At 46.7% G+C, this 17,008-nt stretch overlaps 1 protein-coding gene across 1 annotated transcript in view; it reads right to left on the reverse strand.

Moving 5' to 3' along the window:
* Positions 1-17,008, reverse strand: part of Hydin (HYDIN axonemal central pair apparatus protein) — a 325,609-nt gene that overhangs the window by 73,942 nt on the left and 234,659 nt on the right. Inside the window, exons 41-47 of the mRNA XM_038312407.1 lie at positions 16,701-16,917; positions 14,438-14,579; positions 11,868-12,051; positions 9,799-9,940; positions 7,313-7,489; positions 3,644-4,271; positions 1,505-1,726 (exon numbers count right to left, since the gene is read on the reverse strand). Of these exons, the coding sequence (XP_038168335.1) occupies positions 1,505-1,726; positions 3,644-4,271; positions 7,313-7,489; positions 9,799-9,940; positions 11,868-12,051; positions 14,438-14,579; positions 16,701-16,917 (1,712 nt within the window). The remainder of the gene's footprint in view (positions 1-1,504; positions 1,727-3,643; positions 4,272-7,312; positions 7,490-9,798; positions 9,941-11,867; positions 12,052-14,437; positions 14,580-16,700; positions 16,918-17,008) is intronic.

A 17,008-nucleotide genomic window follows, 5' to 3' on the forward strand; every position in this document is an offset into this window, starting at 1 on the left:
ACTTGAAAAAAGAAAAAGAGAAACAAACAAAAACCCCAGACCCTCAGCATCAGGGAAATGCAAATCAAAACTACATGGAGGCTCCGTACACACTGCTGCCAGAAGTGTAAACTGCCACGGCCACTATGAAAACCGGTATGACGGTTCCTCAGCAAACAAAAAAGACCAGAGAACACGTGATCCAGCTACTCCACTCCCGGGAATACACTCAAAGGAACCCATGTCAACATACTACAGACACAGTTGTTCATCCATGTTGATTGTGGCACTGTTCACATGAGCCAAGTTAGGTAGTCAGCCTAGGTGTTCAGTAACAGATAGATGAATGGGAAAAGAAAATAACACACACACACACACACACACACACACACACAAAATGGAGTTTTATTCCACTATACAAAAGAGTGAAATTATGTCATTTTCAGGAAAAATGAATGGAATTGGAGATAATTATGTGCAAAATCCAGAACCAGAAGAACAAATACTTCGTGCTTTCTCGCATGTGTAGAACCTAGATTTTACATATATGTGTACACACACACCCACCCACACACCCACCCACCCACACACACACACACACACACGACATGAAAATAGAAGGGGCACTATTTGGGAAGAGGAAGGGAGCTGGTGGGAGAGGGCAGGAGGATCAGGAGGAGTATGGTCAGTGCACACAATCAAGCTGCTCAGAAGTTCATGATGGACCCCATCACTTGGTATGAAAAAAACACACTAACAATTAAAAAACTATTTTTTCCCATTTTTTCTTGCATATGAGTTTCAGAGTAATGTGATGGATTTCCTGAAGTCTCTTGGGGACCGGAAAAGAGGAGCAGTGTCATTCTCAGCCTCCTCCCGGGTAGACGGGACACACACACACACACACACAGACACACACACACAGACACACACACAGACACACACACATGACAACACAGACACACATACACATGACACACACAGACACACACAGACACACACACACATGACACACACAGACACACACACACAGATACACACAGACACACACACACAGACACACACACAGACACACACACAGACACACACACAGACACACACAGACACACACGCACACAGACACACACACACACGACACACACACAGACACACACACAGACACACAGACACACGACACACACGCACACAGACACACGACACACACGCACACAGACACACACACACAGACACACACACAGACACACACACACGACACACACACAGACACACACAGACACACACACACGACACACACACGACACACACACACATGACACACACACAGATACACAGACACACAGACACACACACACACACACACACACACACACACGACACACGTTGATGGGAGTTCGTGGAGGCTCCTCAGGCAGGAGGCCCAGAGAAACAAATCTCATGCCAGATTCAGACTGCTGCCATGTGGGGGTGGCCTTCCTCCCCATCCTGTGAACCCTGCCAAGTGCAAGACCAGTCGCGGATTCCTCACCTTGGCTACCATGGTGTTGAGGAAGAGATCAGAGTCCCCTTCCAATTCTCTCTTCTCGTCTGACAGGGCAAGGTCATCATTTGGTGGGATCACAAACACAAAGTGCTTCAGGATCTCAGTGGCAACCAAAGACTGCCGCTTCACTGGGTAAGGGAGGATGGAGAACAACGCAGGGGCTGGAATGGGTGGTCCGGAGGACCCCAGGCCTAGGATGTCCAGGATCTAAAGGAAAAGGTTTGCGTCAATTACCTGTGAAGATTGTGCGCCAATGCCACACCCTGTCAAAATGAACAAGGGTGGCCCTTGCAACCTTCCCTGCCCTCAGTCCTCTGAGAGACTCCAAAGGAAGGATGGGCTTCCGAATTGGCTGCGCCAGGCTTTTCAGACCTCCCTGGATGCTCTTGCTGTGGGATGTTTATGCTCTGTATTTCTCATGGCCTTTGTCACACTTTATTGTGACAGTTTGTCTGTCTTTTATAGAACTATAAACTCCATTAGGGCAGGAACTAGGTTGATACGGTAGATGGCCTAACCCTCCATAGGGCTGTTTAATTTAAACAGATCAGCTCCTAGCGTTCAGATGTCTGTAGCATAGATCTGGTTCATTCATTCTCATATTTGATGTTCATTTTGCTTTAAATGTTCTTTCCAAAGGTAAACAGAAGTCGGGTTGGGTGCAGGTTATATATAGCAAAGAGAAAAACCTACCAAATAAAGTAAAGGTTCTGGGTTTTCTCTCACTGTGCTCTGGATCATACATGAGTCACCTCTAAAGCAAGGGCCTGGAAAGTGGGCAGCAAGTTCCTTCCCAGCATGCAGAAGTCCTTAGAATAAGTACTCAGTGTTGAGATTGTCATTGCAACAGTATAGGGCATATATAGCCTGTTCTGTGGACTAAGCAGCCTGGTAGGCCTACCAAGTCAAGACCTCCATGTAATCTGCATCCCATCCTGTGGACCAAGGAGCATTCTAACACGGACTGGAGTTACTTCCTAGGAGTTACAGTATCCACAGAGAAAGCCATAAGTCTAACAGCACTTACTAAATTAACAGCCTAACCAACCTATGGATTCAAATGTGGAGGACACAAAAACTGTACAAGAAGATGTTCTTGGCAAAAAGGAAAGAGTTTCTGGCGTGCTCACACAAAACTGTGAGTTGAGTAGAGGAAGTGTCATGTGCTTTTCAGCCTGCCCTGGACCTGCTGTGGCAAGAACGGCAGTAAGGACAATCGCATAAATTTGCCTCTGTGAAGAACTGCTTTTCCCCTCCTCCAACTGTTACCTGCCATTCATCCCTCTAGGGCTATCTTCTGTCTTTCTAAAGAGTCTACCTGGTTTCTCATGAGCCAGAGGACAGCAAACTGTGGCTCTGCCTGCTCGCTGACAACTTTGGCCTGCTGTTTTTTTTTTTTTTTTTTTTTTTTTTTTTTTTTTTGGTATTTTTTCAAGACAGGGTTTCTCTGTAGCTTTGGTGCCTGTCCTGGAACTAGCTCTTGTAGACCAGGCTGGCCTCGAACTCAGAGATTCGCCTGCCTCTGCCTCCCGAGTGCTGGGATTAAAGGCTTGCGCCACCGCCGCCCGGCTGCTGTTTGCTTTTGTAAATAAAAGTTATTGGAACGTGGCCATGCCCACTGTATCGTGTCGGTGGTTGCCTTCACCCTCCAAAGGCTGAATTGAGAAGTTGTTGGACGACTGTATGATCTTTAGCCTAGAATTTTACTTTCTGATCTTTACAGAAAAAGTTCCCAGACAGATATATATCCTCCTCCACCTAAACCACCAGTTGACATTGCTTTTTAAGGCACAATACTTCTGTTGGTAGCAGAAGTCTATTAGCTACCTAATAGACTGATTCCCATCCCAATGGGAAGTATGTGGGAAAAACATTTTGGAATAGACAAGTCTCTTGATTGACCCCAAAACACCTCTCTAGTTCCCTGGGTACTAGAGTTGTCAGTATTAAAGATCAACAGATGGCTTTTAATGAGGCCAGATAGACGGAGTAGAAGGGTCCCTTTAGGCATTATTGTTGTATATACAAGGAGGCATCAGAGATTCATCAAAGGGGATACTGACTTTCAACACAAAGAAACAGTCCCTATGCCTCATTTGTTTTATCCCACAGAAGTCTTTGTACCTGATCTCCTTTGGGAAGCTTCTCACTCTCCAGGGCTTGCTTCCAACTTATGCCTTCAAAGTCTGGAGTGTGGATGTTGATAAAGGGCACCCCCAGATCCTTCTTCCCCTCGTGCTCCTCTTCCCCTTCCCCTTCCCCGTCGCTCCGCTCCTCCATTGCCCGCAGCTTCTCCAAGCGCTCTCTCTCCGCCTTCTCCCTCTCCAGGCGCTCCTTCTCTGCCCTCTCCTTCTCCAAGCGCTCCCTCTCCCGATCCTTGCGGCCCCTGCGCCCGCCGCCGCCGCCACCGCCGCCGCCGCCACCTGAAGGAGCCTGGCGCTGATCATCAGGTTCATGGGGCACCTCTTCCATGCCTGCGTGAGGCATCTGGACCCCTTGCTTGCGGTCCCAGTATGTGAGGATGTTTTGAACATCCTTCAGACAGAAGTCGTAGACTTTAAACCTTTGGGCCAGTGTCTTGTCAGCATCTTTTGGGAAGTCTCCTTCACTGTCCTCTTGTTCCTGGGCAATAGGAAATCCAAATGCATTGTCGGTTGTGGGTTTCTTTCTCTTAGAGGGGTCTTCAATTGTTGGCTGGTCTCTGACAGAAATTTTCCTTTCTATTGATTCCATCTTTATTTCTAGCTTGGCAGTAGTGGTGGGAACCTAGAAGGCAAAACATATGAATTATGCATCGAACAGCTTATGAAAGACAAGCAAAACTGCATGCTGGACAGCGAGGGACATCCTGTTTCACCAGGTGGCCTACATTCAGGTACTTCCCTAGGTCCGGGAAGTTTGGGAAATACTTTGTGTGTATGGTGGGGAGCTGCGTCGGAACTTCTGCCTCATGGTTTTACATTGCAGATGTGGGCTCTGCCTCGTGAATTTTGAGATAGGTGCCCAGGCATTTCAGCTCAGGGCTGCTGGTCTGAAGGACCAATAGGAAAAGGCCAGCAAAGACAGTTTTATGACGTACTTACAGGTTTCCTGGGAGAAGAAAGAGAGTCCCACAGTATTACAGCTTTGTGACCCTGCCAACAACCTAGTCCTCTCTCTGTGTAATGGGTGTAGTAATAAGAACGTCAAAGGACTGTTAATGACTGCGTGTGCAGATTCATGTGAGGAATTCACGACAGTGTCTCCCATGGAGTAAGGGTTCTCTTAATGTGAAATTATTAAATCTACACAGCTTTTGTATCGTATTTCTGGGGACAAATGGGAGTTTAGAATCTGGTCACACTTAGACTTTTAAAATATTTATTTATGCTGGGTGGTGGTGGTGCACGCCTTTAATTCCAGCACTTGTGAGGCAGAAGCAGGTGGATCTCTGTGAGTTTGAGGCCAGCCTAGTCTACAAAGTGATTTCCGGGACAGCCAGGGAGACACAGAGAAACACTGTCTTGAAAAAACAAAAACAAAACCAAATTTATTCAATGAACTTGGTAAATAGAAACCAAGCCTCACCCCCTCTTCTTACTGTGCTTTCAAATTTATTTTGTGGGCTCTGATCTTTTCTCTTTGCTTAGATGAAATCCTTAGGTGGTTCTATCACTTTGGGGGGATCATTCTTAGGTGACAGCAAATCCAGTCCAATCTCATGATCACTGCCTTCAGTATAGCCCAGAGTCCCCCTTCCCAGCTAAATTGAGGGGTGCTTCATGCATGGAGTCTTCAGTGACCAAGGGCTGGCTCTTCCTCCCATCTCACTCTGCTCCTTTGATGTATTCATCTTGAACCTGGCCCAGCAAGGTGGCCATGTGAAAGCACTTGTCAGAGCTACCTTATAACTAAGGATTCCAGCATCCCTCTTGAGCTCATGTGAGAAGAGACCTCAGTTGTCAGAGCCAATGTGAGAACATGGGGGTTGGTATGGGATGTGGTACCAGGCTGGGGGGGGGGCTTTCAGTTGTGTTTTAAAACTGAGTGGTTCTCAAGCGTGCCAATCCTTCCTGTCCTCTGGCATCCCCTGATACTGATATTTCCTTCCACTTCCAGAGGATGGATCTGGTCTCAGCTGGTTTCCCCTGAGGTAGGATTTTCAGACCAGATGACTACATTAGACCAAGAAGGGTCTCGAAAAGCTCAAGAAGTCTTCCCAAGGAATATGGTCAAATGTGTTTTGTGTTAAGCTCAGGCGATACACACACAACTTGTCCCTAAGTAGATGACTGGTCTATGGTCCTTCCTACTTGCCCTCTATTCTGTGCCAGGGACATAGAAGGGGCAGGGCGCATGTCACAGCCACTTGAGTTAGAAAGGAAATTTATACACACACACACACACACACACACACACACACACACACTTTCACTTGAAAGCCCCAACAGCTGAAGACTATGATGAAGTCATTGGACAGACTTCTAGGCTGACTGGGCTCCGAACAGTCTTTTTTCCTGATGGTGTGTGAAATGCTATCTTTAAGAAGTAAGTTTGGGCCGGACGGTGGTGGCACACGCCTTTAATCCCAGCACTCGGGAGGCAGAGGCAGGCGGATCTCTGAGTTCGAGGCCAGCCTGGTCTACAAGAGCTAGTTCCAGGACAGGCTCTAGAAACTACAGGGAAACCCTGTCTCGAAAAACAAAAACAAAAACAAACAAACAAAAAAAAGAAGTAAGTCTGGGGGATGGCGAGATGTCTCAGTGTGCCAAGACACCTGCTGCTAAGCCTGTTGACCTGAGTTTGACCCCTGTGCCCCACAAAATGGAAGAAGAGAATGGATTTCTATACATTGTCCTCTGACCTTCATTTGTGTGCTATAGCACACACACACACTCACACACACACACACAATGTACACAAATAAATATAAATGTAACTAAACATAAATATTGGGATGTTAAATTGGCATAGATTATTTTGAAATGTTTTTTCAATAAAACATGGAAGTGGTGGTTGGCGAGGAATGGGAGGCACGCAAGGCAGACTATTAATTACCATTGCTCTTGGTTTCCCATCACAAATAGAGGGTAAGACCCTATGGCCGAGATGTCACATACTTTAGCTGCAGGGCATAGAGAAATCAAACCCGAATTGATCAGGAAATTAGCTCCTCCCTGGTTGGCTTTTACTGTGTCATAAGGTGCTGCTAGGGGAGAAAAGACATCAGTGATCTTAACCAGCATTGGACTGCATGCTACAAATGATCTGCTAGGCAAGCTGTACCCACTGGCGCAATAGTGGCAAAGTGTTTATGGGAGTAACCAAATGTTCTCTTGATTGGATCCGAGGCCTGCTCCACTGCAGGGAATTTATACCTGGTACTGTAAACATGCTCAAAACCATGGCTGCCATAGTCATAGGCACTGGGGAGAGCCCATCGATGCCCCTGGAGGCAAGTCTTTAATACTAACTATTTAGCACCATCGCAATCCTGTAGCAGGCAAAAGAAAGAGCAAACACTATGATAATACATTACTGAATAGGGTTCTGGGACTCTGGCTTCATCTGTGAACCGTAGGTGGGGAACACTGTCCTGAATGCATGGGATGTTAAAATGCATGATCAGGTGAAACACAAACCCAGCACCTACATATAGCGCTTAATAGCACTGGGCTTAGTCCTTCTACCTATTGCCCTACCATAGTATCCATGTAAACACAACATGGATAGTTGAGTTCTGGATGGTAAGAGACAGTGGGCTGGTTTGCCGTTACAGTGGTGGTTCCTTTGCTTCTCAGTAAGGAGCAAGTAAGGGCTGCTACCTGCTTGTTTGGGGGGACTTGTGACTTCTTGAGGGGTGGCTCCTCCTTCACAGGGCCCTGCTTAGGCTTTTTGATCCTTCGTTTGAGCTCGTCCTCTTCCTTCTGCCGTTCCAGCTCCTGCTGCAGCTTCTTCTCCTGCATTTCCCTGGCCAGCCTTTCCAGCTCCCTGTGTTGAGCCACACACAGAAAAGAGAATTTAGGGCCTCCCATTTCACCTGCCCAGGTGGGACCACCAGGAGTAGAGACCCTGGGCAAATCTTTCTTGGAAGGAAGGGAGAGAAGTGAGGGGAGAAGAGAAGGAAGAAAGCAAGCAAGCAAGCAAGGAAGGAAAGGGGCCACAACTATTTTTTAAGAGGTCATTCAGCAACTCTCTGATGAGTTAAATGCAATTAGAACTTTTTAATTTATCTGTATTCTATTCCCGTCTCTTCTCATGGGAAAGAGAAGGCTGAAAGTAAGCCTGATCACTGAAAAAGAACGTCCAAGGACAGCAGTGGCATCAGTGCAGGTGCTGTCCTCTCCCCTACACCTTCACATCTATGTTCAGACATGAAGGAATGTGTGCTCTGAATATCAGTCCCAGTCAGCTGGCTAAGAGCCAGGATGCTGGCTCTGGAAGGCCAGTCCTCTCTTTCTGGTTTTCTTTCCCTTTGTTCTGCATGTTCAGCCGTGTCTACCCCTGTGGCTAATAGCAGAGGGATCAAAGTGGGCCCCACATGGGAAGAAGTGAAGAGATGGCACTTCTGAAAATATCTAACCCATAGCTTTGTAACCTGGGGATCACACTGGATGGGATTATGTAACTGAATTCAGCAGCTGGGAACAATCTGGCAATAGTAAAAAGTTTCTGGATGTGCAAGAGCCAAAAATTAATTTAAAATAAAATACCATGTAGACAAGGCTGGCTTGGAACTCACAGAGATCCACCTGCCTCGGCCTCCAGAGTGCTAGGATTACAGGTGTGTGCTGTCATGCTCCATGTAGCTTTGGCTCTCAACATACCCACTATGCTGTGCACGTCATCACACCATGCATACAGAGTCAAAGAAGCTGCTTGGCTCAGATTTGAGACTGCTGCATGTCATGAATTGCAGGGTTTTTACTGTACAAAGTTTTCTGCTTTTATATAAACAGAATAGCTTGATTGTGGAAAAGAGAGACTTAAAATATTTTTTCTACCTTTTTTTTTATCATGGAAGTATCCAATTTGCATGTCACTGCATTAAAATGCTTGACTGATTTTAAAAACTGCTGTATGAGTTTCTAATTCGAGTTTCATTTTAAAAGAATCCTGAAATGAATTTTGGCTTGAGATTAAGGCAGAACTTCCAGAAAATTTTGAAAAACAGATAGACTTCTGATATTTTGTACTACATATTTATATGGAAGTGCTCCCAACAGTTATTACTACAAATTAAAAATAAGCAGTCAATTCTGAAAAATGCTGAAGAAACTCTTTGTCCTCCAGTATCAAACATTTAATTATTTACATAAAAATAAACAAGTAACTGGTTGTGGTGGCATACATTTTTAATCCTAGCACTTGGGAGGCATAGGCAAGAAGATCTCTGTGAGTTTTGAGTTTGAGACCAGCCTAGTCTACACAGTGAGACCCTGTCTCAAAAGAAAAAGTATATATATCTCATTACTATGCAAATTTACTTCTGTATTTAATAATTAGTAAAACAAGATAAATTTTATTCTGATTTATTCTGGTACCAGAGAATGTTTGGGTTGGACAATAATTTGTCTATATTATCTGAGGTCATGCACAAGCATTTCTTAGGCAAGTACACAAAGAGCACAAAAGCTTAGGAGGCCCTGGTTTACCTATCTCTTCATCTCCACAAATCTGTAGTTGCTCCTGGTTGCTGTGACTTGCTGCTCACTGAGGCTACATATGCATCCTTCATGGTGTGTGTGTGTGTGTGTGTGTGTGTGTGTATGCGCGTGCATGCACGTGCATACTACAAACAGCTGCTGATGAGCTCTGGGGCACAAATGTGCTCTATGAAGCAAATGCACTGCAGCCTTGATGATAAAGAAACATTTCCTGGGTACCGAAGCTAAGCTTGTTATGCATCTTGATGAATAGACATTTCTCCTATATAGGGGAAAGGATGAAGGTTTGCTGTGGGCAGGGGGCAGGAGACATACAATCTCTTTCAGAGTCAGTGAGAGGAAAAAAAATGGGCGTATATCATAGCTGAGTACCATGGCTCTGCACCCTCTAATGCTGTAAACCCCAGACCATAATGCCCATGACCATGATGTCTGAAGAAAGGAAGGCTGTTTGTGAGATGGATAGCCCAAGCTTGAGGCCCAGGTTTCTGGAGTGCTACATGGCATGGGGAGGAATTTAGTTCCTGCGCAGTCCCTAGAGAGGGACACTGAGGGGCTGTGCTTATTGAGTTGAGCTGCACAGACTGAGGGTCATATAGAGGCAGTCAGATGTGGCCAGCCATTGGTTCCCACCTCTTCTTTCTTTCCCGGAGAGCCTGCCGAACCTCACGGTCAAATGCGATTTTCTCTTCTGGTGTCAGGGCATCATAGTCTTCCTCATCTAGGGTTTGGAGACGCTCCTTTTCCTTCGCAATAGCTTCCTTGCGTTTGCGCTCTGTGGAGTGAGGGGGTAGAGGGAGGTCAAGGTCTTAGTAGCTTCATCCACACAGTGACAGCAGGAGGTGGCAGGAGGGTAGATGGCCACACAGTGACAGCAGGAGGGTAGATGGCATCCCAGTCTCTGCTGAGTTTCCTTTATCTCTATAGTGCCAAGTTTGGGTTCCATCTATGGTTGGCTGAGTAGTGGTCCTCAAAGATGCTTATGTCTTAATCCTTAAACTTGTGAATGTGGGGTTTTCCATGGCAGAGGGACTTCTGCAGACATGACTGAATTAGCCAGAGTCCCATCAAAAGATTCTTTATAGGAGGGAGGCAGAGTGTCAGAGACAGGGTTAGCCGCAGAAGCGAGAGTGTGATGGGAGATTATCAAGAAAATAATAATTATTATTAATAATAAGCCCTTTCAGGTTGGTCATCATGGGAAAGTGTTCTAGAGAACAGGAAGCAGGAGGCCAGAACACTTCAAAGGAGCCTGCTCATGGTTCCCATGAGAATGTGAGGACACAGACAGTTCTGTCCATGAACAAAGTACTTTAAATATCCCTTTCTTTAAAACAAAGAGCTGTGCAGACGGTGCCCTGAGACAAAAGCCCAAGTGAAGCACAGTCGAGTATCCAGAACCAATGCTTCTCCGAGGCAGGACTCTACCTTCTGGGGATAGTGTTGGCAGTAGTCCCCAAGCCCTCCCCCATGGGCCACACTTTGCTGACTTGCTTCTGACTAAACTAATAATAATTCAAGTGACATTATTTTTATATTTTGTATCAAATTTCTTCTTAAAATTGCATTTGTTTACTCTCTGTGTGCGTGTGTGTGCACGTGCGCGCACGCACGCGCGCGCGCGCGCACACACACACACACACACACACATGCACACGTGTGCCACGGTCCACATACAGATATCAGAGGACAACTTGTGGGAGCTGGTGCTTTCCTTCTACCATGTGGGTCCCAGGGATTGAACTCAGGTTGTCAAGCATGGTAACAAGCACCTTTACCCGCAGAACCTTCTTTCTGGCCCTTGTTATCTAGTTTCCAATCAATTTTTTAATTGCTAATTTTTTCACGCCATTGAGGTAGTGAAAGAAGTGGCTCACCCTGAGTGTACTGTACTTGTAGTTTGGCTGTGCAGCCCAGGCTGGCCGTGAGTTTACAATCCTTCCTACACCTACTGCGTGTCATCGCATTTGGCTATCATGCGATCTTGAGAAGACTTTTGGTATTGTGGGGCTTTACTATCTTCATCTGTAAAATGGGGTGTTGGGACCAATTGGAGTCCTAACCTTCAACTGCTCTTCCCTGCTAGAGCCTTCTAATTGAAGTTACTAAAAGCTGTGTGGATCAGTGTGTGTGTGAGGATCAGAGGATGGGATTTTCACCTACTGGCCATTAACTGCTGGGTATCTAAGCCTCCATGTTGCTATTAAAGAAGGGCTTTGTGCCAGTGATTGGAGGTCTGTGTGTCTGTTTGTCTCTGTGTGTGTTTCCTCAACCTCCAGCCCCTTGCCCGAAGCTCACGAACTGGATTCTAGTGCATAGAGAGCAGATGGGGGGGGGGTGCAGTGCGCGGCAATGGGGCAATAATCTTCACTGGTGAGGATAAAATGACTCAAAGTGTACAAAATAGTCCCATTAGGTCAAAGGAACTGTGTGGTTGTCTAAACCAGACCGGCAAGCCAAGCATCCTAGGTCAGGATGTGCCCACAGTGTGCTCTCCTTAGCCTGTTTACAATTAGAAACAGATGCCCCAGTCACTTCCCAGGGCAGAGGTAAGGTGCCAAAGAGACACAGAAGTAATAAGTTCATTTAAGTCCATTGGATGGATTATCATACCAGAGAAACAAGTTGAAAAACAGAAAGCCCAATGGCAAGGGAAGCCCTATTGGGCTTGGGAAGGATGGGCAGGAAAGTCAGGGGCTTGCCTTCTAGCTCCTTTTTGGCCTTCTCCTGGGCTTTCATGGCCACATAGTCCTGAGCCATGTTGAGGACATATATGTGCTCCCGGCTGCCGATGGCCTTTAGCAGACAGAGGAGGGCAGAGGGTGCACTCCGAGCGAAGAGCGTTTCCAGGCTATCGAACACCACGCCTCTGAAGCAGTCACTCAGCTGCAAGCAGAGAGAACGAGACGGTTATTTCAGGCTGGAGATCAGCTGCTCTCTATGAGAGAGAGAGAGAGAAGGCTTGTTCTTATGTCAGGTTCTGCATACCCACTGGGCTCCAAAATAAACACCATGAAACCCAAGTCCAGACGCTGATGCGAAATGAAGGAGCTGGTTTTATAGAACGTACTGGTCCCTCCAAACATAAATGAAGACTAAATGCCTAGTCAGCTAGGAAGGAGCATGATGGCAGGCTATGGGAGACCAGCGGATTTATTTCATCTCCATGTGTAGAATAAAGGAACAGCTGGGCGGCGGTAGTGTATGTCTTTAATCCCAGCACTCGGGAGGCAGAGGCAGGCGGATCTCTGTGAGTTCAAGGCCAGCCTGGTTTATAGTTCCAGGACAGGCTCCAAAGCTACAGAGAAACCAAGTCTTGAAAAACAATGAACAAACGAACGAACGAACAAACAAACAAACAAACAACAACAAAAGAATAAAAGAACAAAGAAAGTGTCAAAAGGTATAGAAAGATCCATGAGGTGTATGGAAATAAGATGCAAAGGAAAGAAAAGGGAAGGGTTCCCACAGACAGAGAAACCGGCAGTCAGAGCAGCAACAACACGAAGGTCACCGGCACTTCTCTTTCCGTGTGTGCATGTGTGTGTACATGTATGTGCATGCATGCTTGTGTACAGGCGAACATGCAGACATATGCATGTTGAAGCCAGAGGACAACCCCGGGTATTATTCCTTGAGAGCCACCCCACCTCTTTTTGCTTATTTATTTTGAAATGAGGTCTTTAACTGGGACTTGGGGTTTACCAATTCCACTAGACTAGCTGGCTAGTGAGTCTTGGGGATCCTTTGGTCTCTGCCTCCCCAGATCTTGGATTATAAGTACATGCCATCATGCCCAGATTTTATGAGGTGCCAGGCAAATGTTTTTACCACTAATTTGTCTCCCAGGCCCATACTTTTCTTAGTGGTCCCACTGCCTAGGAGAGGAATGACTTTGGCAATGTAACTGGAGCAGATTCTGGTCATGTGACCACTGAAGAATGACTTCTCCTACAGTTTAGTATTTACTCAAAAGAGCTCAGTGGAGACACGGGTGACCAGGAACAAGCAAGAGGCATGGAGTTGAATCCCCAGCATTTAAGTAGGTATCAAGCAGGTGTGGGTGCTGCTTGTAATCTTGGGAGGCCAAGATGGAGTCTCTGCAGTTAGCTTGCTGACTAGATTAGTCAGAGAGTCTAGTAATTGATAATCTCTTACTTCAGAGAGAGAGAGAGAGAGAGAGAGAGAGAGAGAGAGAGAGAGAGAGAGAGAGAGAGAGAGAGAGAGAGAGAGAGGGGGAGAGAGAGAGAGAGACCCTAATTCCATAAAGAAAAAGTGAAGAGCAGTTGAGAAAAACACCCGAAATCATCAATTTCAGGTTTCCATGTATATGTGTACCTTTCTCCCCCAACCCATATGCACACACATGGAGAAACATGAACACACACACACACAAGAAATGTTCACTTAATAGTGGCCCAGTGTGAGAAACCAAAGCAAACACAGCTCTGGCCCTTCTAGGTCCTGCTGGTCATGACTGAAGATTAGTTAAGTACATTTTCATGTGTACTGCTGGAGAGCACCCCAAGGCCTTGAATAGGCGGGCAGGCAGGCAGGCAGGTAGGCACTCTTCCACTGAGCTGCAGCTCCAGTCCCCTCAAGTTCTTAAAAAGTTCAACATATTGGTTTTGACTTTAAAAGCAGTGTGTCCTTAAAAAGAATTTAGAAAGAGTAAAGGAGGCATAGAATCCCTAGACCTGCTAACCAAAGCGAGCAACACTTAACTCATACGACAGGAGCTGTTGTTTACCATGCATGTGACATTATTTGCAAACATATAAAAGGCCATTTTGTTTTACATACTAATCTTTTTTCACATTACATAATGAAAAAATTTTTAACAGCAATTTACAGAGAACCATGCTTTATTCTGGAGACAAGATCTCACTATGCAGGCCAACCTGGTCTCCAATGCACAGCACCCCACCCCAGCTCCCGGATGCTGGGGTTTCAGGTGTGTGTCACCCTGCCAGTCAGACTCTAACTTTCAATTGCTTACATTATCCTTTTTAACCCACCGCTCCTTTTGCTTTATTTTCTCGTTTATTTTGATGTGTAATCTGCTCCTTGCATCTTTAAAGAGCGGCTTCAGACTGTAGGGAAGGGAGAGACCATGGGCAAGAGCTGTCAAAGGGATAAGCAAGTGGCTGTTGAGAGACCCGTGGGCTCTGAGCCACTGAGGGTGGCTGACGGCCTGGCATCTCGCCTCTCAGCACAGGCTCAGCTTGCGAGTTCCAAGCCTGCAGCTTTGTGTGGCTGAGTGTGCACGCACCTGTATCCGCTCAGCTAGGATCTGAACGAGAAGTTCATCTGGGAGCACACAGCTCATCAGCCCTGTCTCTCCTCCAACACTGGCGCTGACACTGAGCCGCCGCTGTGTGGGCCCTATGAGGAGAGGGCTGGAGGGAACCTGATGAGGGGAGAAGAGCCGGAAGTCAGAATCTAGCTTTGTCTCAACGACTGTATCTACAAGTCACATAACTGCCAGGAACGTCATACAGCTCCTGTAGGCCCCTTATTTATAAATGAGGACTGTATTGTAAAATGAAGGATTCTTATTCTCTCTCAAGAGTGGCCGGTAGCTTCAAGGAGGATTATCGTGGGAGGTGCTGTTGTATGTGTCCTGAACTGTATTCGACTGTCCATTTACTCATCACGCACCAGCCCCTGGCGGACTAGGGAACCAACAATGAGTAGGGCTAATATTGGCACTGCCTACGTGGCTCTTAACAGTCTCATGGGAGACACAGAGACCAAGCACTTCTCACAGGAATCTGTCATGTTGCTGGCAGGGAGGAGGAGCATGATGGGAAAGTGACTAGAGACAGGAATGAAGAGCAGTGACAGGTGGGGATGACCACAGTGAGGTCATATTACTTGGATGACACAACAGGAGACAACATCAAGAGAAAGGCCATTCTGTGAGGAAGCTGCAAGCTACCTTGGCTGTGCAGGGATGATTTGGGGGCAGGGCTCAGTGTGTATGGAATCTGGTAAGCAATGGAGCCAGTGGAATGGAGGTGGGGGCCAGACATCTCAATGGAATTGGTGAAGGAGCTTGGGGGCAGCCAAGACAGAGCAGGCCGTTGGCACAGCCATTCTTTGGAGGAGTTACAGAGAAGATGATCTGCAAGATGAGTTAAGAGCTGGGGATGAATGTAAGGTCGTGTAAGAAAAGAAGAACACATTCCAAAGAAGGAAAGACAGGAGAGCAAGGACAATGGTGGGACTTTAACTCCTGAACTGAGAAAGAGGGAAAGGGGTGAGGTCCAGGGCACAGGTCGAGAGATCAGCCTGGAATGAGAACAGGGGCAGGAGCTCAGCTGCAGGCAGGGACGGCATTGGGCTATGGAAGCCTGCTGGGAGATGTGGGGGGGGGGTGGTGAGGATGAGGTTGTTGTCTGAGCTCGGCAGAGAGATTGCTGGCTGAGGATGAAGAAGAGCAGAGTGTCTCAGAGGTCAGGAGAGCGAGGAGGGCCATAGCATGGGCATTTTGAATGGAGGGCAAGTTTACTAGGGCAGGCATTGGGATGTGTGGTGTTAACTTTCAGGCTACTTAGGAGAGACGAGTAATTCTTCTAGCTATGATCGGTTTGGTCTGGAAGGAATTGAGTCCACTGGGGCTGGAGATTGACTGCCTGGGGAATATGATAAAGGAGAAGGCAGAAGAGAGAGTGGACCAAGGGACAAAACTGGAAGAAAACGACAGTGAGGTGGGCGGAGAGAAAGAGACTGGAGGTTTCTATGGGACCAGTTACTTGAAGACGGAGGCTGGTGTGTAGGCTGTGTGATACCGTTTATGGGTGTGTAGCATGGTTGATGTGCAGAGTGTGTGATACCATTTATGGGTGTGTAGCATGGTTGGTGTGTAGGCTGTGTGATACTGTTTATGGGTGTGTAGCATGGTTGATGTGTAGGGTGTGCAATACCGTTTATGGGTGTGTAGCAAGGTTGGTGTGCAGGGTGTGTGATACTGTTTATGGGTGTGTAGCATGGTTGATGTGTAGGGTGTGCAATACCGTTTATGGGTGTGTAGCAAGGTTGGTGTGCAGGGTGTGCAATGCAATTTTGGGGGGTCACTTATATATACTATCATATCATCAGCAAATAACGAAAGTTTAACTTCTTCCTTTCCAATTTGAATCCCCTTGATCTCCTTATGTTGTCTTATTGCTGGTATGAGCCATAGGAAATTACTATTATGGGACTCTAAACATGGTAGATTGAGTATTGGCCATTTTCTATGGTTCAACTTCTGTAGCTGTCTTCTGTCACTACTTTATTTCAGATAATTTGTAAGTGTGATCGTCTTCCTCCGTCAGTGCAGCCTGAGCATGAGACCTTGTTTTCTTCACCTTCACTTCCCTGGCATCCAGCAGGGTACCAGATGACTGCACACTCATTCCTGAAGGAGTGGCACAGGGACAGCAGTCCCTTGGTAAGGACAGCCACAGAGGCAGAGGGTGCTGGCCCAGCTGGAGGATGCCAAGAAAGAGGAGGAAAGGACCCAACCCTCTGCCCAGGGATCCCTGCCTACCTGTGGTGTTTCAACTGGGTGCTGATGATGCTGCTTCTGAGATCCAGACCAGTGGCTATCTGCCTTGCCTTTGGGGAGCATCACACTCCCACGCACACTCTTTGCAGTTTTAAATTCCTGGGTCACTAGATTGAGTTCTGAGGTAAACTTGCCCAGGTTCTCAGTGCTGAGTCGTGCTGGTACCCCAACATTTTGGGTCATTGAAGACTCCTGGGCTATTAGGAAAAGGTGGGTTTTTAGGAAAAGTCATCTTACAATATGAAGGAAATCACACTGGGGATGGTACACTGAAGGCCGTGTTACTCT

This window comes from Arvicola amphibius, chromosome 15, assembly GCF_903992535.2.
Source record: "Arvicola amphibius chromosome 15, mArvAmp1.2, whole genome shotgun sequence".
NCBI classification, from domain to species: Eukaryota; Metazoa; Chordata; class Mammalia; order Rodentia; family Cricetidae; genus Arvicola; species Arvicola amphibius.